At 42.8% G+C, this 26,257-nt stretch overlaps 2 protein-coding genes across 3 annotated transcripts in view; one reads left to right on the top strand and one right to left on the bottom strand.

Moving 5' to 3' along the window:
* Positions 1–20,039, bottom strand: part of MAPRE3 (microtubule associated protein RP/EB family member 3) — an 832,303-nt gene extending 812,264 nt beyond the window's left edge. Inside the window, exon 1 of one of the 2 annotated variants that reach the window (XM_086928121.1) lies at positions 19,553–20,039. The gene's annotated coding sequence lies outside the window, so the exon portion shown is untranslated. The remainder of the gene's footprint in view (positions 1–19,552) is intronic. The other variant, XM_086928120.1, reaches the window with a different exon arrangement.
* Positions 19,804–26,257, top strand: part of LOC147709601 (uncharacterized) — a 42,776-nt gene continuing 36,322 nt past the window's right edge. The window contains exons 1-2 of the mRNA XM_086926055.1: positions 19,804–19,895; positions 24,397–24,520. Of these exons, the coding sequence (XP_086782181.1) occupies positions 19,804–19,895; positions 24,397–24,520 (216 nt within the window). The remainder of the gene's footprint in view (positions 19,896–24,396; positions 24,521–26,257) is intronic.

The following is a 26,257-nucleotide window of genomic DNA, read 5'->3' as shown; positions in this document are numbered from 1 at the left end:
TTTTATATATTGCAAATACAGTCTTTATGTGTGTAATTACATTGGTTAGCCTCCTATTGGGAGCTGCATTGGTATGACATACATACATACTGGGGTCCCCGCACATGGGCAGAAATATTCAGTGCTTATGACTAATGATGAGGATCCCCTGGAAGAGAAGTTGTAGATCTCATAGTCGACAAGGTTTGTTTAAAGAAGAGTCTTTTGAAAAGGTCTTCTTCTTTACAACAGGTAGATCCTCTCTATAGCGCTTGTCGACATATTTATCTGGTATGTTACCAGTGGAGGTGGCTGCAAGTCCTGTACTAAATAAATCATGCCCAGGATACACAATAAGTCTCCCCTTATGCGCTGTCTTTGTGTAAGTGCTTGAAGGGGCAGCTTTCACAAAATCCTCCCTTGAAGGAGGAAAATTTGCCTTATGCAAGAGGAAGGATGCCAACCTCCTTTCTCTAGTCTTAAGTGTTTTAGTTGATAAAAACTTACAAATATTGCATGACGTGACCCTGTTTGAAAAGAAACAGCGCTGGGTGTTCCGCCTGGGCACACATACAAGGGGACTCAATGAAGACATATCATGGGGGCACCTTAAGTAGATTTCTTATGAGAAATACCCTACTAGCTGTAACACTTATCAACCTGAGTGAGCAGCAGTACCCCCCCATGATGGGTAGCACAGACTCTAGATATTCCGCATGATGAGCTGCACAGACTCTAGATATTCCCACCTCTGTATCCTTTGGGAAATACCTAGAACGAGAACCAACCGGAACCCCCTTGTCGACCACCACTTTTAGAAAGAACTCTTTGATACCGCTTTTAAATATGATGGGATCCTTCGGTCCTCCTACAATCTACTACACTTATAGGAGTGACCTCTAACAATATTTTGCAATTACTTGGTAGTCTACTAAACTTTTATTAGATACCTCCCCAAACTATTGTTTGTTGGAGATTTGCTTTTTTATCACAAATTTTTATCCATTCGATCTTAAATAAACTAGTAGAGTGTAACCACAAACTCACACCTGCTACAAAAAACCCAATCAGGAAGGAACACCACAGCAAGGCGGCTATTTTTTATGTGTTAACGTTCTAGTTGCCTCGTGCGCATACGCATCATACACTGAGGTCACCGAAATCACATAGAGCAAGTTGTGCCACTAAGGGGCGGCCATCTTGTGCGGTTTGCATTTTAGCACTCAGACACACACACACACAATGCATTAGCTACCTGATACTTAAACAGACACTCCACAAACAACCTTTGTTCATCAGAGCCAGGTGTAGGCATTGCTTGGGTGAGAGAGCAGCTTTTACAGCCGACCCCCCCCCCCCTCCAGTCAACGAGCATTTCCCAATAACGAGGTATGGATTTTTACATTTTGACTCTCATTATTGAACTCTTTTCTTCCCCCAGTGTTTGACTACAAGCGCTCCTCCCTTCCCATGTTTAAGCTCATGGGGCCTTAGTTAAGCACCACAAGTATACCTTACCTGTGTTTTCTTATGTAACACACAATGTTTTATGGCAGATAGTCACATGATGTCTCTTTCCTGTGTTAATACATCGGTAACACTATGAGATCATCAAATAAGTAATCGATTTTCACAGATGACAACTCATATAGAATTAGTGTTTTTTGTTATCTGTCTTGTACTGTCCTGTTCGTCATGACAAGGGCTGCACATTACTCTTGTGATTAAACAAGGAGTAGTTGTTCACGAGTGAAAATTTATCACTAAATTGACCATCCACAAGTTTAGTGATGTGGTTTTTTTCAAGAGCATATATCTCTATGATAATCATGTTTTATTCTACCCTACCAGATTGTATTTTTTTCAGGAACATACCAGTTAGATATTGTATGAATGCATGTTTACCATATGCAGATTAGACTCTGACATTGATCAGGCAGACCACATAGGTAACTTGTAGAGTGGTTTTAGGGATCAACTGCTATGGTCCTGTAGAAAAGCAGAGGGGAAGGCTTTGAAACATGTAGACCAGGGAGGAAACAGCCCATTATAGCATTTATTCCTCCTTTCCCTTTTTATTAATACCAGCTACACGGAGTATAAAGTTTAGTTTCCACGCAGCCAGGTCTTTTTTAACTCACTTCATTGCCTCTGACCCTTCCACTCTCTCAACAACACTTAGAATCACCTCACTAACAAGTGCTCCAACGTCTCCGTCGGTTGCAGCACGTCCGTCCCTCAACAGGGCGGGAAGAACCCGGTGATGAAGCATGCCACCAAGCGACCTTTTGGTGGGTGAGTGTTATTTTAACAAAACATACTGTTTTCCTATACACCTTTAGGAAAACCTATTGTCTTCTAACACACACTTTAGAGCAAATTATGGAAGGACAGCTTTATCTATGAATGAAGTGTGGACTTTCATTGTTTTTTCGCAAGTTATATAGGAGGCTGAGTCCACTATTAACCCCCACCGCTTCACTCCCTCTCTTGTTTGTGGTTACTAAACAAATCATGCCTAGGATACACAATAAGTCTTCCCTTATACGCTGTCTTTGTGTAAGTGCTTGGAGGGGCAGTTTTCACAAAATCCTCCCCTGAAGGAGGAAAATTTGCCTTATCCATGAGGAAGAGTGCCAACCTCCTTTCTCTAGCCTTAAGTGTTTTAGTTGAGAAAGACTTACATCTTCATAAACCTTTGCATTCTGATGGTTTATGAATTGGACAAAAGCAATGAATACACTTAAGAGTGCGAGTCATCAATATAAATCTTCTTGTTCCCACAAGATGAACAAGCTTTAAATAGAATAGAGATTTTTTCTCTTTGTTATTCATGGTGACGGTAAACATTAGTGGTTAGAGCCAATGATCTGTGTGGTCCGGAAAAATGAATAATCTACTCTAAAACAACTCACAGTACCACAGTGCTGCAGATAGGGCTAGTTTATTCAAGGGCAGACCAATACAGTAACAATTTGAGGTTTACTGGAAGTTTAGCGCAGAGCTCTGACAGCAGACTCCCTCACACACGACATTAAGCATGGGCGGATTTTGCGGATCCACGATCCGCGAATTTGCGGATTCGCAAAATCCGCGGATTTTTTTAAATGGGGGGGGGGATCTTCTGTGCAGGTTCAAGTGCCTCTTGTGTGTATAAATGGTTAGAGACCGATCAGAGCAGCAGATCAAGGGAAAGAAGCTCCTGGTCACAGGAACAGCACGAGGATTACGCTCGTGAAAGTCAAGGATACAAAGGCCTCTATCCAGCATCACAGCTTATTTTCAACGGTAGATTTAGGAAGAAAGCACACCTGCCCAGCCTCGACTACGCTCACAATTGTTTTTGGGCTGCTGAATGAGTCACTGAATTTGAGCTTCAACTAGTTCCAGCGACCATGTGTGTGTTACTATGCAATCGCCCCGAAGGGCGCAGGGGTCCCTTGAGTGAGCTCACTGAGCTGTCCATCATAGTGGGTAAATGGCGGGAAGACGGTGCACACCGCGAGTGTGTGAGCGGGGCCAAACGGGCAGGGCTTCCATGCGAGTTCACATGCCTCTTGTGTGTATAAAAGGTCAGAGACCGATCATAGCAGCAGATCAAGAGAAAGAAGCTCCTGGTCACAGGAACAGCACGAGGATTGCGCTCGTGAAAGTCAAGGATGCAAAGGCCTCTATCCAGCATCACAGCTGATTTTCGACTGTAGATTTGGGAAGAAGGCACACCTGCCCAGCCTCGATGACGCTCACGATTGTTTTTGGGCTGATGAATGAGTCACTGAATTTGAGCTTCAACTAGTTCCAGCGACCATGTGTGTGTTACTATGCAATCGCACCGATGTGCGCAGGGGTCCCTTGAGTGAGCTGTCATCATCCTGTAACTATTTAAGGATGGCGCCGGCAAGCTGCCAGCGCTATCCTAAAATAGTTAATAAATTAGCTTCATCAGGAAGCACTAATAGATAAAATAAAGCAGGTGCTCGAGCTAGTTGAAAAAAAACCTATGAAGAATTAGGCAGTTGGGTGGCAAACCGGTGAAACCCCAACTGTCTGAAAGCCCTGAAAAGGTCTTTACTGAAAACACTACTACTCCTCCTTAAAAGAAGTGGGAAAACACTAAACAAACTTCTAAAGAGAAGCGTTTTCATTCCAGGGGTAGGTCGCCTCAAAAGGATCCCTCTGAAAGGAGGTATAACCTCAGGAATAGGGATAATTTGAGAAAACCTAGTAGATATCAAGATACTGATACACGTTCCTCTCGTACCTTTAAGACTTCGTCACAGAAATCCGAAAGAAGAGGGCGGTCAGAAAACAAGGAAGAACGCATGAAGTCCAAAGACGATCAACACGTTCAGAAAAACAAGAAACCTCAATTCAACAAAAAGAAGGTAGCAGGTCTAAAAATCAGACATGCTGAGGATCTTAAGGACACAACTCAAAAACGGGAAATGGGCTCAGACAATGTTGGACAGCGCAGCAGAAGTCACCATAGCTTGCAAGAACTTGAAGGATCATCTGGAGACAGTGGACTTGAATGAATTCATTCAAGTTGAAACTGCGGATACCAGGGTTAGTTGTCCACATAAGTTATATGAAGTAACACTCCGGATGGAGGAAGACATACCAAGAAAAGTGAGAGCACTCTTTTGGGAGCAACTTTCTAAGGGTTATGAAATTCTTCTCGCTGAACAAGAGTGGCCAGCAGAATTTGTCAGGGAGAGCCCACATGGCGAATACATCATTATTTTGAAGGAATGGTACGTGATAAAGATATCACGACCCTACCTGGCGCACAGCTTTTTATAGTATTTCCACCTATTCAAGTTATTACAATGTATATCTACATCACACTGATTGAGAATTTCATTTAATGCTTACTTTTATTTTGAATCACTTTTTTTAAATTACCCAAGGATTATGGATAATCATTTTTACATATGCTTGTATTTCATATTAACTGGACAGTTGCTTTAAAGAATACATTTGTGGTATTAGACATCATACAAACAACTCATTGAATTACGACGATTGTTGAAAAAAGATTGGCCCGATGCATTTCGGGACCCTCGTCCCTTCCTCAGGGGCCTCTGTAAAGAAATCATGTGTACCCATTAATTATATGTATTTTACATTTTTACAGTATTACATTTTTTCATATAAGCCACTACTATTTTTTGAGCGCACCGTTCTTATATCATATAAACATTTCATGGTTTCATTTGCGGTAAACAATTCATTACATCACACAATGTCAATTACATATTTCAACCCATGTAATGGGTACACATGATTTGAGTGAAATACTCAATACAGAAATACAGAGGCCCCTGAGGAAGGGACGAGGGTCCCGAAATGCATCGGGCCAATCTTTTTTCAACAATCGTCGTAATTCAATGAGTTGTTTGTATGATGTCTAATACAACAAATGTATTCTTTAAAGCAACTGTCAAGTTAATATGAAATACAAGCATATGTAAAAATTATTATCCATAATCCTTGGGTAATAAAAAAAAAATGATTCAAAATAAAAGTAAGCATTAAATGAAATTCGCAATCAGTGTGAAGTAGATAAACATTGTAATAACTTGAATAGGTGGAAATACTATAAAAAGCTGTGCGCCAGGTAGGGTTGTGATATCTTTATCACGTACTTTTGGCAGAAAACCAGAGCACAGAACACTATAGTGTGCTCTGGTTTTCTGCCAAATCAACATAAGAGGGGTGGTTTCACCACTTCTCTTTACAGAGGTTAAGGTTTTCCTCTGACCAAGAAGCACCTACTTAGATACAGCAAGAACTTACATCTTTACCGTTAGAAGTCGAGCGCCTAATCATTCTGAACACTTAAAAAACCGACCCACAGATATAACCAAAATCTTTATCACGTACCATTCCTTCAAAATAATCTCTACAACCTCAGGGACAGGCAGCCCTCAGTTACCTAGCAGCACGCCATAGAAGGAATAAAAAACGATTCAAAAATAATTTTTTATACTGGAAGTAATATTGAGAAAAAGGAGTGCCATAGGCCAACTTTCGCCATAGTTAATTTGAATACATCATTATGCCAGCATTCCCAACCACATTCCAATTCATTTAAAATATACTTACGCCAGGAAATGGGCAGTTGCCGAGGCTCCTGCATTATATAAAAATCACGTAGGATGGGATGGGGATTCTCCTCAACATAAAATCCAGTTAAAAAAATAAACCAACTGAACAAAGGCAGTATCCAGTTAAGCAAGAAGCTAAAAAACAGCTCAGGGAGATATTAAATCAACTTGAATGCCAAGGGGCGATTGAAACATGAACCTCGTCCATGAACAATCCTTTGTTTCCGGTCTCTAAACCAGACAATACATATCGTCTAGTATTGGATTACTGACATCTAAACTCTTGTGCAAAACTTTTGCAGTACAAAATGCACATAGTGCAGCATTAATGAATAACATTGTGCGTAAAAAATATAAAACCACTTTAGATATTTCTAACCGTTTCTTCTGTCAAAACATTGCACCAGAAAGTAGGTATTTGACCGCTTTCTCAATTATGGGGACAAAGCGTCAATTCTGTCGTCTCCCTCAGGGTTTCAAGAATAGTCCTGTGTTATTTTCAGCTAGGGTAACAGAGTTACTACAGACGTATGATGATTAAGCTTTATCATATGTAGATGACATCTATCTAACAGACGATGACTTGGATAGGCACTCGAACAGGGTGAACACCATTACACTGGGCTGCGCCACTGAGGGGTACAAATTAAATTTTAAGAAATCAAGAATTGCCCACCTCAACGTCCTTTTTCTAGGATATGAATTATCAAGTGAAGGCAAAAGCCTGGCAGCCAACTTTTTAGAAAAGTGTGCGCTGCTCCAACCACCAAAGACGCTGAAAACTTAGTCGATTCTAGGTTTCCAGAATTTCAGAAGAACATACATTCTAAATTACGCAGAAAGGGTTAAACCTCACTACGATTTAATCAAACCCGATTTTAAAACAGTTAATTGGACCCAAAAACACAGAGAAAGTTTGCGTTCACTCCAAACAGACATGTTAGCAGCTAAACTTTTACAAAACACACGTAAACTTACGCAACTTAGTGATCCGATTCATTCCAGGACAATGCGGAGTCACGTACTTAACTTTTAACAAAGGTGAAAAAGTACCCATAGCTTACAAATCACACTTGTACACAAAAGCAGAAATAAAGTTTACTTCAACAGAAAAAAATTCAGACAGCGGTTCAAACTGCAGTAGCAAAAGAGAGAGCCCTCGCACAGGGTAAGCGCATTATGATCGTTACACCTGTATCTGCCTTAGAGGCAGTGATGAAAGCGAGCATTCTAAATGCTAAAGCTTCACATCCGAGATGGATACAATGGGTTCATTCTCTTGCTGCAACAGATGTTGAATACGTTTTCGATCCTTATTTGAAAACAAGCATTTCTACAATACGAACAAGAATGTCCTCTGCCTACTGAAATTCTGCCTCTAGAATAGTATGAATGTATAATTTATACTGACAGATCAGCTCGACCCGCTACAGGGGGTAAACAAGCCTATTGTGCGGTGTGCGCATTCCTTAAAGGTCGTTGGCGCGATGGCAAATTCTGACCAATGGTCACTAAAACTCAATCTCTAATATATTGTACAGCTCAGCGAGCTGAACTGTAAGCATTTAAGATGCCGATCGAGAATACGGACCGCGAATTCCCCACACTCATAGTGTGCGATTCGTATTATTGTGTTTAATCTTACAATGAATACTTGCAGAACTGGATACAAAATGGTTACAATGATGCAAAAGGTGGTACAATCAAGCATAAAATGCTTTGGGAACAAGTAGTTCAGTTACGACAAGGACTACAAAACACTCATACATACACTGAGTCATCAACGAGATGGCGTTCACGTTGCAGGGAATTCATTGGCTGCTGAAGCCGCGAAGGCAGCTGTGAAAACAGCTTCCGTAGCTGCAATCACTCGTTCAAAAATAAAAATAGTCGGCAAAATAATGCTAGCTGTCAATGCTTCAAGCAAAGGCAGCGGTACAGCGTTACCTAATAAGTTTCCACTCAAATACTCATATATAATTGATGCAAACTCCGTTCCTTTTGTCGAATCCCTGGAGTGGGGGAAAGAAAGAGTGATTCCAAACAGGAAATGTAGAGTAGCTTTGATATACGAAGCACATTTGGGAGAGGTCTGATACATCAACGGATCTCAAAAACAATATTAACTGTTAAGGAGACGTACTGGTGGCCAGGAATGAATGCTCACATTCACATGTTGGTGATTGACTGCATGGGCTCCAATAGAGATCACAGCACAGAACGCCGCCAGAAACCTGACTATAGCATAGCCAGCCCAGTACAGACACCATTGTTAGACAGCATTAGACTATCTACACCTAGACGTCCTTATGGACAAATGCAATCCTACAAATATTAAGACGAGATTAATTTGGATGTAGCCTCAGCGCTCGGCTGACGCTAGAATTGTATAAAAGATTTGCAAGTCTTTATCGGCACATACGCAGTCGGCATGCTACATTCTGACCAGGGTCCTGCGTTTCGCTCTCAAACCTACAAGGAGGCCATGGCGAAATTGGGCATTGCATTGCGGTACTCTAGTCCATTCCATCCTGAGGTAAATTCAGTTGTGGAGAGAAAAAAACGGGACATAAAGCAATCTATAACAGTTAGGGTATTAGGCTCGGGTGACGGGTGGGTCAAACATCTAATAAGTGTCCAACGTAGTCTTTACAATCTGCCAAGAAGTTCTCTAGGGGGTATCACTCCATATAAAGTCCTTTTTAGGACCAGAATGATAGTAGCGGACCTCGATTGTCAGACTTCAGTGGTAGACCAAAAACCCTTGAATATAAAAGACCGTTTGGCTGGTTTACAGGACTTAAATGAAATAAGAACGAAACAAAGTAACGTGTTCCTGAAGCCAAGCACCACTGAAGAGAAACCGACCGTCCCAGCAAGGCCTGTCTGGATCCCAAAGCTTGGTGATCTAGTCAGAGAAAAGATAGCGGACAAGAAGGAATTTGGGCCTTCTTACAGACAACCAGTACCTGACTTGGCAATCCACGCATCAAGAACAGCATTACTGCCGCCCCTTGCTGGTAAAAAGGAGAACAGGTTTGTGTCAATCGACCTGGTCAAACCACATCATGTGGCCGATCATAAGCAGTAGACCAAGTGGACTCCGTCAATGTAGCCGATGTCTAGCTCTGGCTACTACCCAAGAGGTTCAAACTGAGAGACTCCTCACCTTTGAAGAATCTGCAGTGCAAAATGAAGGACTAAGCAACAAAGCTATGGAACTTGTACCTCTTGAAACCCAAATAATAGTTCGTCAATAAACGCCTGTCTACAATGAAGTAGCATCCGACTACACAAATGTAACAAGTGATCAAGTGGTTCCAGCGATTTCAATGAATCCTGATGCAATCCCAACAATTGACAGAACTGCCTCTGGCTATTTCATTAACTTGGATACGTTTTCCAAGGTTCCAAGCGAGTCTGAAACGACGCCAGTAAAAAGAACTTTTAAAGAACAAGCAACAGAACTTCTTCATCACCTGGAAAAGACTTATCTGGTTTCACCATGGATTGAACTTTGGATTGTGTTGGGTGTGCTTTTTCTTCTACTTTGGTTGACTCTGGTAATAACTTTAGGAATGCTTATCAATGGAAGATATGTCAAAACGGACACAGTAAGTAAGAACATCAACTTACTCCTCAAGCCACACAAATCATCTCATCGTGAACAAAGAGACTTGTCATCATTGAACATCACAGCCGTTCCTATACCTAGGGGTATAGCCTGGGACAGAACTGATTATGACATTTTTGGCCCTGCGGAGCTGTTGAAGATTCCACACCAGTTCAAGATTTCCTTGAATTACTTTTTTTCATTTAGTACCTTTTCTGATGATTGGGACTTCGAGACTGTTAATAATATGAAGTCAGGCTTAGAAATGTCTGCTGTATTTACAAATCATGAATACTTAGGAGGTTCAGATTATGAACAAAAGCATTGTTATAATCACTATGTTCATCATTTCATGCACAAATCTGCAAACCCTAAAAATGTAATATTGTATAACCAATGGGAAAATTGTCCTACGCCACCAAAAGGTAGCTAAAAAACATTTAATGGAAAATGTCCATACTTTTCAGGTTTTAATGTAACCAATCCAGAATTGTTTTACTTTAAAAATGTAAACAAAACAGGAATGAAAAGTATGCTAACAAATACCAAACAAATTCATTCTGCAACCTTTTATGCTCAGCTGTCTACACTAGGTTTCGACTTTTGGAAAGACAACATTGAGACAAAAACTGTCTGGGGCACAAAAGATTGGCAAGTCCAGGGGATAGAAGCTGTATTTAGAGCCTGTATCATCCTAGAGCAAATTATCATCAGACATCTTGTCTTGGGTTAGCCAAGATTAAGGACCTAAACAATCCGTCCATACCTACACCTACACCTGTTAGTGATAACACTTCAGAGGGGAGGTCGACATACATACTATTTTGCTTCACAACAGAACAGATCCAGATTGGGAAAAAATGGTTAATCTGGTCCACAGACACAAATAACTGACAAGATAGATTCCTGAATAAAACACAGGGGTTCACATTCACTAGGCCAGATCCAAGATATGTTCAGAGACAGCATCCAGGAGTAGTAACAACATACAGTGTAGGGAACTATGCCTTGAATGGTTACATAGATCTACACTTACGGATGTTAAACAACACTTATCTTACTTAAAGATCGCGCTGATATTAGGGAATTCTTGCTAGGATCAAGAACACTGCATCATAAACATTTTATATATGCCAGTATCTATGCTGCTTATAATGAAGCATGGGAGATAATGCAAGAAGAGACTACAGAACAAATACGAGAAATTGATCGTATTAACCTAGAGAAATCTCTCTCTGTGGTTGACAATGGGTTAACAACTGTCATCCAGGATATATTCTTTGGACAGCATAGTATCTTCTGCCATAGACATCATGGAACATGACTTGGTCATGTTACAACATTGTTAGTCGCAATTACGTTCTATCATGCTATTAGGTTGGACGTTGCAAAACCTTCATTAAGGCTACGTGCCTTGGCGTTTAATCAATACTAAGTCACTGTTTTCAGAATTCAATCTCACTGATAAACAGATCAAATTGGCACAGAGGGGAGCAGACAATACAGTGCTGAGCATTGAAAAACTGGAAAGATTGCCATTGACTGTCGCTGAAAAGCCAGCTACAGAATGGATTATACACGGAACAATCACCGTTACAATTTTCCATTTTCAATATTGTCTAAAACACATACCAGCAGGCACATATGAAAGGTTAGGTAAAGAATACATAAAGACATCGTGGGAATTACCGTACACTTACACATGTTGGAGTGGGGGTCGTGAGGTGTTTCTTAGCAGGAAAACTGTGAAAAAACACTAAGCGGTTCCCTCCTTTGTCAGCATATAAGCCTACACAGGGCCTGCGACGGTTCCTCTAACAACTTATCCTGCCACCTGCAAGGTTCTTCGGCTGCGGTGATTGATCCACGTTTTGGACAACTTTCAAATTGAAGTTAAATTATGTTGAACGATCACAGCTGCTGTGGCATGTTGCCAGGAATACCATATCTAGTAACTGTGTCAGTCAGGGTCACTTGCTGTATGCAAGTATTGTTTCCAAAAACCAAGACAGAGCGGGAGTCGCCGTTATGGCCTTCACTGAACATCCCTTCTACACGAATTGATACTTTAAGCAGAATGAAAGCCATTCTTTTACAAAAAAACTGTGCCACTGACCTCAGCCAAAAAACCCTATGATCAGCAAGTCGCAAGGACTTCTGCAGAGATACATGCCCTCTAAACTACAAATTGCCCTCTACATTTCTCAGAAATGTTAAGTTGTACCTTAAACATGTCTGATACGAGTGGTATTATACATGAATTTAAGACAGTTTTTTCGGAACAGTTAGCACCTTTTGAAGCAGTCCTAGGAATATTTTCAAACTTCATGCACTCTGTGTTTGGCGGATTGCCTCTCATTTTGGGACTCGCTGCAGGGATACTATTTTTCTCCTACTGCTACGATATGGCAATTCATTCCAAAAACGACACCCAGTTCACCATGGAGACAACTCTACTGGCGGTGGAGTGTCGTGAGCGCATCGTCCAAATTTTGGTACTACCTCGTCTAAGAGATTGAATACCACATGGTTTCTATCATGCAGACCAATTTGGTAAGATAGCATCTTACCTGTTCTACGATGCCTGCTATGCGGAGAAGAATGCGTGTTAGACTCATGTCTCACACTCCTATCAGTCATGCCAACGGATGTTGATACTTTGCTTGAACCAGTAACGGCCCACGCACTGTGTTGTCCCCAGCAGCAACCAATTCTGATGACGGCATTCATTGAGAACTCACAGACGCAAAAAGCTACTGCTGAGGTACGAGAAACAGGCACACAGGTACCCTCCAATTCGAACACTGCTAATGCGACCAATGCAGACAGCGATGCTTCACCTCTATGTGCGGTCTTCTTAACGAGGTAATCCAACTCTCACCTACAATGGTAGACTATTTGATGTTTTCCCCAAATACCAACACTGACTTTTGATTTGGCACAGTGTTCTGAGACACTCTGAATTAGACCTTCATTTTTTTTTAAAAACAAAGTTCTAACTTTGGAGCTTTTTTTTTTTCTCTATGATTCTTATTTTTCCCAAATTTGTATTTTTTCGTTTTTGGCACAAAGTAATCTGCTTAAAGTAGAACTATTCATAGAGAACTAGAATTCTTTGAAAATGGCTCCAGGGACAATATTTGACCTGGTCCTCATACCAACAGTTATATGTAATCTGACATGAAATGGTTTCGGCACCTTTCTTTTCTGTATTTACAAGCCATTTCATAAATATATTTTCACAATTCATTTGGATAGCATTTCAAATGTCAACTATATGCTTAGAATTAAACACTGCTTTAAATGCGTACAGCACAAATGCTCTTTTCATGTACAAACCAGTACCAATGCATTTTTTATGTTTTTGGGAGGGTTTTTAACACTTACTGTATGGATAGTTTTTATTCATTGATACATGCTTAAGACTTAGTATTTAGTAGAAGTTGTACATTAGAAAGTGGAGTGGGTGTTGTATGGCGTCTTAGATTCCGAATGGATTTTCCAAATTCATGCCCTTATATAGGTACACTTCACGTTGCCCTTATATAGGCATAGAAATCAAGCCCTTATTTAGGCATAGCCCATGCAGTCCAAATGCAGGCATGGCTACTCCCATCCATTAGCAAAATGTCACAATGTTTTCTTCGAAAACCAGCTTAAGCCGTTAGGAACTTCCCCCTGCTTGAATATTGATTTCTCCAAAAACTCTGTTACTTTACAATGAACAACTATTCCCTAGGGGTTCATCATGACGTTCATATGCCCGACTTTACGTCAAACATGGCATTCCTAAACACCTTCAAGGTATAAATATACCTTCACTTGCTTTGGCAAAGCACAGTGGTTCGGTGCAGTTCGACGACCTACTTGCCCGACGCTGCTCGCTACAGCAAGTGCCGAAGGAAGCCGACTTGCAAGGTGTTGGGAAATCGAGTCCCGAGACAGATGCCAGACCTCCTTCATTCCAAGGTATGGAGCTGATAAGAACCTAGAGAAACCTTTGGTAGATTCTTGGCAAAACTAAACCTATGCTAAAGACCATACTTACTTCTTCCCTCGTACTAGACTTAGGTTAGGTAAGGTTAGGTACATTGGGATAGGCGTATTTTAAAAGCACCAGTTGAGTATTTTAGCCTGTGCTATTTATGTATGTATTTTTATATGGCATAGAAACCATACATGCTATTACAGTATTATTTCATAATACTATTCTCGCTGTATGCATTATACTTTGAATTCTGTCTAACATTTGTAGCAGTTCACCTCTCTTGCATGAGAAAGAAGACTGTTCAATAAACCCTTTTTATTGAAAACGCCCGTCTCTCTATTTCTCTGCAGCTCTGTAGAAACAAAGCATGCATGATTGACTGAGTGAAATACTTATCTATTCTTTCCACGACTCTGAAGATAGTGATTGCAGTCCTAGGGAAATAAAGTTGTCATGTTTATGCGGTTGTCAGAAACTAATCCCTTCTTGTGAATTCGAGAAAGTTTCTAGTGACCTCTGAGCTAGCTGGCACTCATGGGCATGTCACAAATTAGTATAGGCTTTGCACTGCATAGGTCATTTAGTCACTAAATGCCAGAAGCAGTCAACGTTACATGACATGCCTTTGACCTCCAATGGCATCACAATTTGACACTTTGTCCCTTTCTAAGCTCTTTATTAACCAATTATCTGCTGTCTACTGGCTATATGGAAGGGAAGGAGCGCAAACTAAAGACAATCACATTTTAGTCCTGCCACTGCCCTCAAGACACATGAGAGAAGGAATAGTAAGGAGAATGCCAGAGGTACCAAACGCAAGCAAAGGTAGCTCTTTCTACCCCTGGTAACTTCTAATTAATATACATGTGTTACATGGGGTTACCATGGATGATTACACTTGTGTGCTCGGTTTCTTCTCTTCATTCATGCATTATAGCAAATCTTTCCACAAATGGTTTGTGTATTAGGCTATATAATTAACCAAGCATTTCAAAACCAAGAACACTTTTTAAATGTTAGACAATGAAGTACCATAGAATAAGGAGTAAACATTCTATGTATGTATTAAACATTCTATGTTTCAGAGCGCTTAGACAACCTTGCGATGACAGCACGAGATTGGTCTATCATACTAGCATCCTATTCTGCTAATAACATCGAAGTACTGAGTACTAGAAAACAAGGTACAAACCAAATAAAGAAAGAAATTAGTTTTCCAAGATTTCCTATAATGGGAGGATGCTCAAATATCTTATAAATGTAATGTATGTAGCACACAAATTCAATTCTGCAAATATCATTGAAACATGGTATGCTCATAAATACAGTATGAACAGAAAAACAACAAGAAATGTGCTTATAGTGCACTATCTGCTGACAATTTTCCAAAATCTCTTTTGAAGATCGAGGGTAACATACTCAAAAATCTTGTTAAAGCTGATTTTCTAAGTTCTGTTAGCAGTACTTAATTTGTAAAGGAATGAGTGGTGGTGCCTACAGCTCTGTTCAGAAGCCCGGGCTTGGGCTGGTGCATCTGAATGTTACTGCATCGAATACCAATGTTGTGTAATCCTAAATCCACGTTATGCCTCTTTAATTCGTTCAAAATAGTAACTGGAATGGGGCCAGAATCACCAAGATCTTGCAAAGTAAGGTCGCACTCACATTTTTGGAAAAAGCTGACATCATTTGCCTTCAACAGATATGTGCACCAACAACTATGTTGCTACTAAGGTATGCAGAATATCATAAGCCCGCCAAGAAGATCCACCTATTGGGGAGATCCACAGGATAGGTACCAAAACACATCAAGCATTAAGTAAAAATGTCCATTTTAGAAATAAATACCAAGTCAGAAATGCTACAAGCAGGAATTTTAGAGGGTCTCCGAGGCAACAGAGGAACCGAGTCGACACTAATCATCGTCTACTTCAGTTCCCATGGTGGCAACACATCGAAAAAAAACTGAAAATCTGTTCAGTCACATGGGAAAATTAACCAGCACTCACATGGGCACAGAAACTATCATATTGGGTAACTTCAATATGAACCACTTGGGAGAGGACAGCACAAGCATTAGGGGCTCCAGAGAAACAACTCAGAGATGACCTGCCTTTCTACAGAAGTACAACCTGAAATCAATACAGACGACAGTAAAAAGGATCAAACCCTTGAATATTACCTACACACTTAGTAACCAAACTACAATTGACTATGTATTTTTGAATCAGGGTCTGAGTGAAGACATATCGAATTTTCATGTCCTTCAATGGGCAGAGAGTGGTCATGCCGCCCTGATGATGCAAATGAATTTATCAGGAGGGAATCGTGAACTACTACCTGCACTGGGAAAAACAAAAGTGAGAAGCACTACAAATTCCTTCTTAGGATAAAATGGTCACCCACATCCGTAATAAGGACAGAAGGATGGAAGAGCCAATGGGAGGGCTGGCCAATAGCGCTACAAATGCTAGACGTCATCAAATGCCGGACCACTCTGGTTTTAGAATTGCGCTCTCTTCTGCAAGGAAATAGCCAAAATAAAACTAAAAAAGGTAATGAATCACACAATAGGATTTGTGATAGAGATTTAAAAATGCACTAGGAAAATAAGGGCTGCAAAAAGGGTGAATAAACAACAACAACTTAAAACTCACCACTTCAAGGTGGCTACTAGCAACGGCAGTAAAGAAGCAACTTGTATAAGAGAACAAACGAAAACTCATAAGGCTGAGTGAATTAAAATCCTAATAAGCACCACACCAACAATTCTGGCAGTATGTTAACACCGCATGCCATGGGAAGAGCAACTTAGTGGCCCTCTCCTACATAGTTCAAGTAAGGGATTTCACTTACTTGACTAATTGTCGTCCCGGTGCCCTGTCCCTTTGGTGTGAGGGGGCCACTCTCTTACTATTTTATCCTCTCCCACTTAGCCCACCAAGCTGTCACACAAAATACCTTGACCGTCTTCGCCTGCTTCACTGACTACCTGCTTCACTGACTACTCCACAGCCTTTGAAGGAGTCATCCGGAACACACATTGGCAGACGCTTGAGAAGTAGAACATCCCCCAAATTATTGAAAGCCATCATGTCCCTTTACACTAGGAAATGGGTCACGGTCAAGCGCTCCAGAGATATAGCAATCACAAAAATGTTAACGGGCCGAGGCCTTAAACAACTTATACACAGCCGATCTGGGCTCAGCATTATTTGATGCAAACCTACACAAAAAAAAATCTACCTCGTGCAATAAGCAGAGACGACCCCATCCTTTTAGATCACAGAAAAGTTGGCCTCCATAAGTCCCTCAATGCATTGAACACATACAATATATAAAGAATGAACTTAATATTTACGCAAGCAAAACCAAAAATGTAATCTTTGAGCGCCATCCGAAAGAAAATGGGTCAAGAAATGGTGGCTGGGCTCACAGAGACTATAATGAGTACAGAGCTATAACTATCTGACAAAGGAAAGGTGGTCATGCATGAGCTTAGTAAACTAAGCAACACCCTCAACAGCCCAACGACCAAGGCCATTGGGAGGGTGATCAAGGCAAAACTCCTACCCTCACTTACTACGCACTGCAAGTGTTTTCAGGTATGCTGGCAGCCAAACTCAACAAGCCTCAAAGCAGGGGTTTCAAGTGTGCATTCCCACACGAGCAACACTCTGATCAGACTTAAATTTGGCCTCATCAAACAAAATCCTGTGTATGGCCGCCCTGGCAAAATATTTCTATCAGTCAAGTGTTGCGCCAGAGAATACAATGGAGACCCTAAAATCAATTTTTACAGCTGAGTAATCCCTGGTCCAGGAATCTCAAAATGGCAGAGAAGCTGCAACTTGTAGAAGAAAACTGGACCCAAAATATCAACTATACAGCCATTAAAGCTGCTATAAAAAAGCAATTGCACCTCCGCTCACTCGAAATCGATATTAAAAAACTTTCCATGAAAAGGGCCACACATGACTCCCTAACAACAACTGCATATCAGTCAAGTAAGTCACATCTCCATCAGGCACTGGTCAAACACGGTCTAAGCTAATATTATGGTCAAGGCTGGAGCCACTTTCAATAAAAGATAACTGAACACCGGCTGAAAATAAAATAAAAAACATCATACGTAGTAGACTGTGTGACTATAGAAACGAATCACTGGCCCACTAGCTATGCTGCTCTCCGGCACTACACAACACCCGTTGTACAATCCGTAGGCGGTTATTTTTACACCATGGTACATGATCTGTCATAGAGGCCCAAAATCTTCTATTCACTTTGGAAACTGTGACCGAGATGGACAAATCTGAAAAATGTATACATCTGGCACTTTTGAAAGGCAACTTGCTGGAAATCGCACCACAACTGCCTAGTCTCTGCCCAGCGCTAGTTAATATTTGTTTTTAGGATAATTGCCTAAATGCACTGAAACATCTTATGTATGCATCAAAATATTTGTATGGATGAAGGAATTTGTATTGTGATTTCTGATTTGCTTGTAATGGCTTTAGGTAATCATACAATAAAGTCATTAATCACATACTCTCATTCCATACAGTACTAGTAGGCCTTTGGGCTCACTGTGTAATAAAATCGAATATTTGCAATTTATTTTGCCAAAATTTCTTGAAAGAGAAGTACAAAACCCAGATAAGTGCTGTTAAATCCTGCAATAATAAGAAATATTTTACTAACCAAGAGTACTTCACAATCCACTGTTCACCACATAAAGTCTCAAAAATTTCTCCCCTAGTAGTCATTGCACCGGAAAAGCGAAGAGAGCCACCACACTAGCTATTTTCATTCTGCCCTGATGAGGTCTCCTCACCCACTCACTGTTTGATATTAGCATGAGGTCTCGCTCGACTCGAAGTTTCGAGTCTAGCTGTGCCCCTGCACTGTTAATATGCCCCACTTCCCTGAGCATACTTTCATACATGCCAATAGACCCTATCTATCCAGGCTGGAGTCTCACTATGTTTTCAACCAAAATAGCTTGATTTGGGTTATGTCCCGTCTGAAATTGCCTATGCTTCAATAAAAATCAGTGGTGAAAAATATATTCCCACAATTTCTTTATTTTATCTCCCACTTTCCTGTTAAAATGTTGTCATATATTCTAAAAGGGTGTCATAGGCAACGTAGTATAGCTGATGCAATGTTATGTACACCGTCAGCTGTAAGGCATTATGCATTGCTGATGCCAATGTAATGTACAGTGACTATATCTCCCTCTTGTCTGTCCTATTCCTCTTCGGTTTCACCACTAATTTGTCAGTTCTTTCCCTCGTATATCTCGTTCTCTCTCAAAACACAGACAAAAGGGTCTAGCCATATATACACCAATGCGCCAACGACTATTATCCAACCCTGTATCAGAGGTTGTGATTGTATTCTCTGTAAATGAAAAAGTTAATAACAAAAAAAATGTCATATATGTACTTAGTATTATTTGTAAAGGCACGATTCATGTATGTGTGTCCTTCGGCCCAAGCCTTCCTTCCTAAAGGCGAACTGTCATCCTATTCCCCAAGGCCTGCGCCCCTTCCTGTGACTTGAAACTTCACTGTTGGCGGGGATGAGCCGTTTCCTGGGACGGCGGCTGGGGACTCTCCCCGATGCCTTGCTTTTCTTATTTCCCATGGCCGGCGCTTATTTCCCAGGGCTCCACACCAGGGTCTGTGCCCCCTCCCAAGGCCCTACTGAGTACACCTCTTTCCACGTCCCCTCTGCAACCCTAGGCCCCTGCCTGTGGCCGACTCCTCGGAGCCCACCTTTTCCCATTCCTAGCCCCCTGACTACCACCACCCCCCGTCAGCCGCGCGCGGCCTCGGTGCGCGCGCGCGCCTCCCTCACCTGGCTCGCGAGCATGCGGGCGACACGGACGCTGCTGGGCCTCACCTGCCTGTCCGCTCCGCTCCTCCTCCGGCGCCCCGTGTGCCGGGCTCCTCTCCCGGTTCCCCCCTGGCTCTCCCCCGCTCTCCGGGGCCGGCAGAGCTGTCAGACCAACGAACGGACCCTGCGGAGACACTGCGCATGCGCGGGGCCGGCACCAACCGCAGCCGAGGGGGGGGGGGGGGGCGCGTCTTACGCTGGGGTATGGATGGATGGTCCAGGCACTCTCATGTCACAGGGTGACGCAGGAGAGCTCGCTGCACGTGCGGCTGCGGGGAGCACGCGCCAGAGTGGGGGGTCTCAGGTAATAAGGGGGCGGGGCAACGCAGATCCACCCTTTCTCATGGCGGTGGCACGTTCCTTAGGTATCGGCTGGCGCGCGTCGGACGGTCTCACTCGCGGCGAAAGGGGGAGCAGCTGCCTGACGCTCCGCGTCGCTGCCCGGGGACAGCGCGCCCGCATCACAGGTGGCGGTGTGACGAGCGGCGGACTCTTCCATTCTCAACGAGGGGGAGGGCGGTCTCATTGGCTTACTGTCACCTGTCGCAGAAGAGAGTCACAGGCACACCAAGGAGGACCAGCCCATTTACTGCAGTGGTGCATCTTGGAGGCACCTTCTTCCTCAGTGAGCTAAACTCACACTTACCCCCCGGACTCGCACTTGATATTGATAGCCTATATCTGCACCCACTTACTAAATAATACTTTTGCTGCCTTAAACTGACACTTAGTGGCAGAAACTCTACACCAGGGAGCTAAACTCGCCCAAACAAACCTGTAGTCAGCCTGACTTTCGCTGACTCGTATTCTCTTTCACTATTCTATATCACGTTTAGTGACCCGCCCATATATTCAACAGATAGCATACAGGCCGTCACTCGAGCAAACACCTATACACACAAACACTCCCCCCAATACCCATTTACACATACCTATTGAGTGGTATCTTCACGAACACGTTTACACTTACTGCCCTTATGCTCACACATACTAACCCTGTTCCAAACCTAAATAACCCCACAACTACAGTCTCTGAACCCATACTTACCACCAGCAACCCCACTTGCACTGCCCCAATGTTTCTTCTAACTGGCCCTTTACTCGCAATTGCTGACCCTGTGCTCACCAGTGCCGACCCTGTGCTAACAGTCACGAATCTCATGCTCCCTTTACATGACCCTGCATACACCTGTACACAGCCCATTCTCTCCCTTCGTGTTCCCATAGTCACCCATACCAATTCCACAGTTAGTCCCACTGAGCCAAATTTGCCTTCAATGAACCAATATACACCTGCCCCAGAACTAGCCTCCCCATCTTTGTCTTCACCTTCACTGACTCTATGCTCCCCCCCAGGGACCCCATGCCTACAGTCACTAGCCGCGTGCTCCCCTTCACTGCCCCCGGATTCACCTTCACTGCCCCCGGATTCACCTTCACTGCCCCCGGATTCACCTTCACTACCCCCAGATTCACCTACACTGCCCCCGGATTCACCTACACTGCCCCCGGATTCACCTACACTGCCCCCGGATTCACCTACACTGACCCTATACTCTCCCTCTCAGGCACCATGCTCACCTTCACTTTGCTCATGCTCACCCTCACTGGGCATATATTCATGCTCAATGTCTCCATGCTCAGTGTCCCCATGCTCACCCTCACTGGGCCTTCATGCATGCTCAGTGCCCCCATGCTCACCCTCGCTCTCATTGTCCCCATACGCATCCTCCCTGTCCTCGTGTTCACTCTCATTTCCCCCATATTCACCCAGCTCCCCCTCATTGTCCTCATATTCAATTCCACTGTCCCCATATTCACCCCCACTGTCCCCAAGGTCGCCCTCCTTGACCCCATACTCACCATCACACACCCCAAGGTCACCCTTTTTGTCTCCAAGTTCACCGCCTCTGGCCTTGCGCAGCCCCCCACAGACTCCACACAGTCCCTCACTGACCTCATGCTCACCTTCACGGGGTCCATGCACACCCTCATTGACCCCAGGTTCCCTTTCATTGTCCTCGTGCTCACCTACACTCTCCCTATTCAAAACATCGCTGACCCCAAGCACACCTTCACTTACTCATTATTCATCCCCACTGGCTCAATGTTCACCCTCACGGACCCCCAATTCACCTTCTCGGACCCCAAGCTCACCTTTGTGGACGCCATGCTCACCACTACTTGCGCCATGCACATCCTTGCAGAATTCGTGCTCATTATCACTGGCCTCAAACTCACCCAATCTGTTCTCATTATCACCCATCCAAAGTTCACCATCGTATACCCTGTCATTGAGTCCTTGCGAATACTCAGTGACTCCATGAGCACTGTTACTGACTGCCCTAAGTCTGCTGATGCCAGGCTCACCTTGGAGTCCAAATATTGCATGTTTACTTGTTCTCACTCATTTAACATCTGCTCATATATGATCAGTCTGGGCACCCCAAGAATACTCTTAACCTTTGCATTATATAATTCATGCTCACCCTTATTAAGTTCATGCTGGCACTATGCATAGATTCACTTCTTGAACTCCATCACTGACCCTCCACTTTGCACAACAAGCAACTGTTCACCTAGGGGTCACATCTGTTGAACTCATACTATATGCACACCCACATTGCACTTACTCTCACCATCGCCATGCCCACGCTGACTGGGTCCATTCTTACACTCATTGACCCTTACATACTCATTGATTTGATGAAGAGCGTCACTGGCTAATGCTTCCCCTGACCACATTGTCACCTTGGGGTCTAAATATCCAGTCTTATGCCTTCCAATTGTGACTTTGTCGACAAACTGGACTTGGACCTTTACACATCTGCAACCTCCTGTAAGCCTTACCTTGCTGGGCTAAATTGCTGAGTTCTCATAATATCATCACTGTGCTGGTGATGCTTTGCAGGCCTGTTTAAGTCTAAGCCTTCCACAAGAGCCAAGATTGAGAAGCGTTCATTCCAGCTACCTGTGCATGCTTAATCCCCCCCTCTCATCGTCCAGTTTCCTTTCCTTGTGACAATGTTGCAATGTGCTAGCAGAGTTTAAGGATTTCAACCACTCATCCTTTTCCCATGCCTGCTTGATGGCTTGCTACTGATTGTTCGAAGCGGACCATATCGCCCAACTTATTTGTTTGCCGCCATTACTCAAGTTCTGACCGAATACGGAATGTGTGGCTTTGCAGCGTTCAGTCTTTAAAAAATCATTTGACATGATGCTACTTACTGTGAAATGTAACTAGCTTCTTCTGAATAGAAACGATTTGCTCTTTCAGCTTTGACTGTCTCAGGTGACCCATAAGCTCGTCTCAGTAGGAACATGAGTCATGAGCCCAGGGCATCCTTCCATAAAGGCATCCTTGAATGGTACCTTGTTCATGTCAAGATCCCACCTTCTATTTTTGCCTCTCGGGCCACACTATCATCATGCAGGGGAGGCATACCATGGCACATTTGTCTCTAGCTTTCCTGCTTTCCTTGAAGGTTCTGACCAGGATAGGCCTGTATCCACTCATCATCGCCAAGACGTGAAAGGTCAGGATTTAATCAAGGGTGAGTTTCAGAATGAACAGAAAGTGTTAAATGAACCTTGTATAAAAGTTCCCTTTTATAATCTGATGTATTTGAAGGGCTTTGCCCCTTGTCCAAGGTTGCCTGAAGTATCATCTCTAAGTTATTGGACATATCCGCACTTACAGACCTATCGCTGGTAGTGTTTTTGTATCGCCTGTGAGTGTATTCATTTGAGAAAGGACTCTCTCCTGCCCAAGATATCAAAGCATTGTCTGCTTCCTAGAGAGCAGCTGTTTGGGTGCAGTTTCTGAAATCTGATTTGCTATCTCTGATTAGATTGGCCAAATTCAGTGATGGCATTTGGTTGTTAAGGTCCACAGGATCATGACCTATTTTCTAAAATAAAAGGCTTCACATGCATGGTCTTTAGAAAGTCTGGTACGCTCTCCGCTCAAGGGACACTATTTTGGTGTTATGTGAATGTGGGTAATATAATGGGAAATGCTTCCCCTGCTTCTTTTTGTCATGAAGGGCAGTAGTTTATGACCTCCTACGTCTATTGAGCAGTACTCTAGGGATGAATGTCTCCGACTGCTCTTTTTTTCAATAAACACAGACTGCTCAGCAGTATTGGCTTGCCCTCTTTGTGATCATACTGCCAGCTCTGCTGCATTAGACATTTTCACTAATTTTGAAAAGCTCTCTTGAACTGCTCACTTACTGTAAAGTTTGTAGGTAATCCTATTTAATGGAAACGCCTAGTGCAAATGAGATAGAACCAGTACACACATGACATTACAGAGCCATGCCAGTTGTGTAAGAGTAGCGTCCAAGATGTTTCAATCACCAAATGGCCCGTAGAAAGGATAGTTGTAGGAGAGATCACTTTTTACACATGTCCTTTTGCATATAATTGTGTTCCACGTCTGGACACGCAGTGGTACACAAAATCCTTAACACTGTGCTGTACATGATATAGTGAAACATAGCTACAGATAGGAGAGTTAATGAATTGGCTATTTTTGTCAAGGACTGAATAAAAGAAAAATACAGGGGTTAACAAGCCATGCAGATGCACACTTCGTAATCCCATAGAAGAAGAACAGGACTGCTCTGAGTAATGGTGTAATATACACATTACTGTCCTAGTGGTATCAGATGTACATTGAGGGGGCTAGTTGTAATTGTAAAATAGCAAAGAAATGTGGACTACTGATCTAGGAGACTTTAATTTGCCAAATGCTGACTGTGTAATCCCAGTGGTAACTATGTGCATTTTTGTTTCAGCATTTATGTAGAACAAGACTTGGCACAGTTTAGGCCAATTCCGTTAGCTGTCATCGATGACTGCCTTTTGCTTTTCCTTGGAGTGTTTATTTGCTGTAAGGGTCTGCTATCTGTCTCATCTTTGGTAAGTTTGTTAAAATGAAACTTTTTCACCCAGCTTTAGCACTATCCTCCCTGTCTTACTTTTCTCCTTATACTCCTTACAGGGACACCAAGGAGAACATTTAAAAGGCATTGAGATGACTGGTTGGGATTAGTCTATTATTGGCATTGTCTACTTTTTTCCACTGCGTCTAGCATGAATACCAGATAGTATCTTGAATTGGATTTTTTGACTAATAGGAAATGAGTGGAGTGATGCAAGAATTGTGCTAATGTATTCTCGTTGGTTTGTAATCATGATTGTTCCTCGTGTTGTGTACTCCTGATCATTGTGGGAGCCTAGCTGTAAACCCTTTGTTCAACCTTTACATACTTGAGGTATTGTCTCATGCAGTAATGGAGCTGCGATCTTACTACGGCTAACATTGAAGTGTTCTGGTATACTATGTACAAGGCTTAGAACTTTGATTCTGACCTGCTCTTTCTGTAGTGGGGAAGATCATTAGGAGGGTGATGGCCCAGTACTGGATTTGAAACTCTGTTATTAATTTCAAAGAGTTTTATTGGATTTTTCAAAACAGAATGGATGTAACAATGGTGTGATTGCATAGCAAGGTACATAAGTGCAATAAACCGAGTTCATGTGCAGGTTTAGGCGATGGTCTGTGGACTATACAAAAACGGAAAGATAACTCCTGCAAAATGGAAAAGCAATATCCAGAACAACATCTACAACAAAAGGAAGATAAAGTAAAGGAGAGTTTCACAAAAGGGTTTAGGTGGCGGACATGACCAACTACAGTCCAGGTACAGTATACTACTACCTCAGCCACACGGAGACGGCAGCGTAACCACTGGGGTAACAGGGGCAAGCATAATCCTGAAGGGACAATTGTACCAGAAAGTATAACACATGTTACTTGTTGTGCAGAAGTGTGTTTCCTATCAGTCTCACTGGTGCAGGGACACCCTTTAGTCTACGGATTCACAAACTGAGGATCAACACTGGAGTGGAAACAAAATACAAGTTTATTTCACTCATGAGAGGAGTCCCATCACTCAGACAGAGCAAGTGCCAGAGGGAGGGAACCATACGTACAAGTTTAAACATGACATTTATACTTTTCGGTGCCATTGGAACCACTTCGTCATTTACATAATGCTTACACAACCCCTTACATTACCCCTTTTGGCATTTTTACATAATGCGTACATGCTGAACTGTTGAATCCTGATAAACCCCTACCCACGTCATCTTTGTAGATACAAAAGGGGGGGGTGATGGACGGAGCATCTGAATCAATCAAACACTCCCACCCAGTCAAAAGATCTGGGTTTAATCCATCACCGTTCTTTAGCCTACTCTGCCACCCCAGTTCAGACATGGCTATATGCAAATCAGTCTGACCCTGTGCCTCATAGGAACAGTCCAGCCCGAACTGCCAAGCCATGTCTTCCCTAGACCGGAAACAAGCTTCCGAGGACCGGTTTCTGGCATTCCAGCCGTCTTCAGCCCGGCTTGCTTGAATCCAGTGACAAAGTGAGCAAGGGACTCATGTCTGAGCATACCCTGCCACACTTATGGCGGCCAAAAGCGGTACAAAAGGGGGTGTTGATGGACGGAGCATCACCACCCCCCCTTTTGTACCATCTTTGTAGATAGGCATGGGAGGTTACAGGCTTTGGTGGGCTAACAGATTAGACATCTGAGCACGTAGGCCCTTCGGCAGGGCAGGGCTGCTTACTCTGAAATGCAAGT

The sequence above is a fragment of the Lissotriton vulgaris genome, chromosome 6, assembly GCF_964263255.1.
Source record: "Lissotriton vulgaris chromosome 6, aLisVul1.2, whole genome shotgun sequence".
NCBI classification, from domain to species: domain Eukaryota; kingdom Metazoa; phylum Chordata; class Amphibia; order Caudata; family Salamandridae; genus Lissotriton; species Lissotriton vulgaris.
This window is presented reverse-complemented; position numbering and strand designations above follow the sequence as displayed.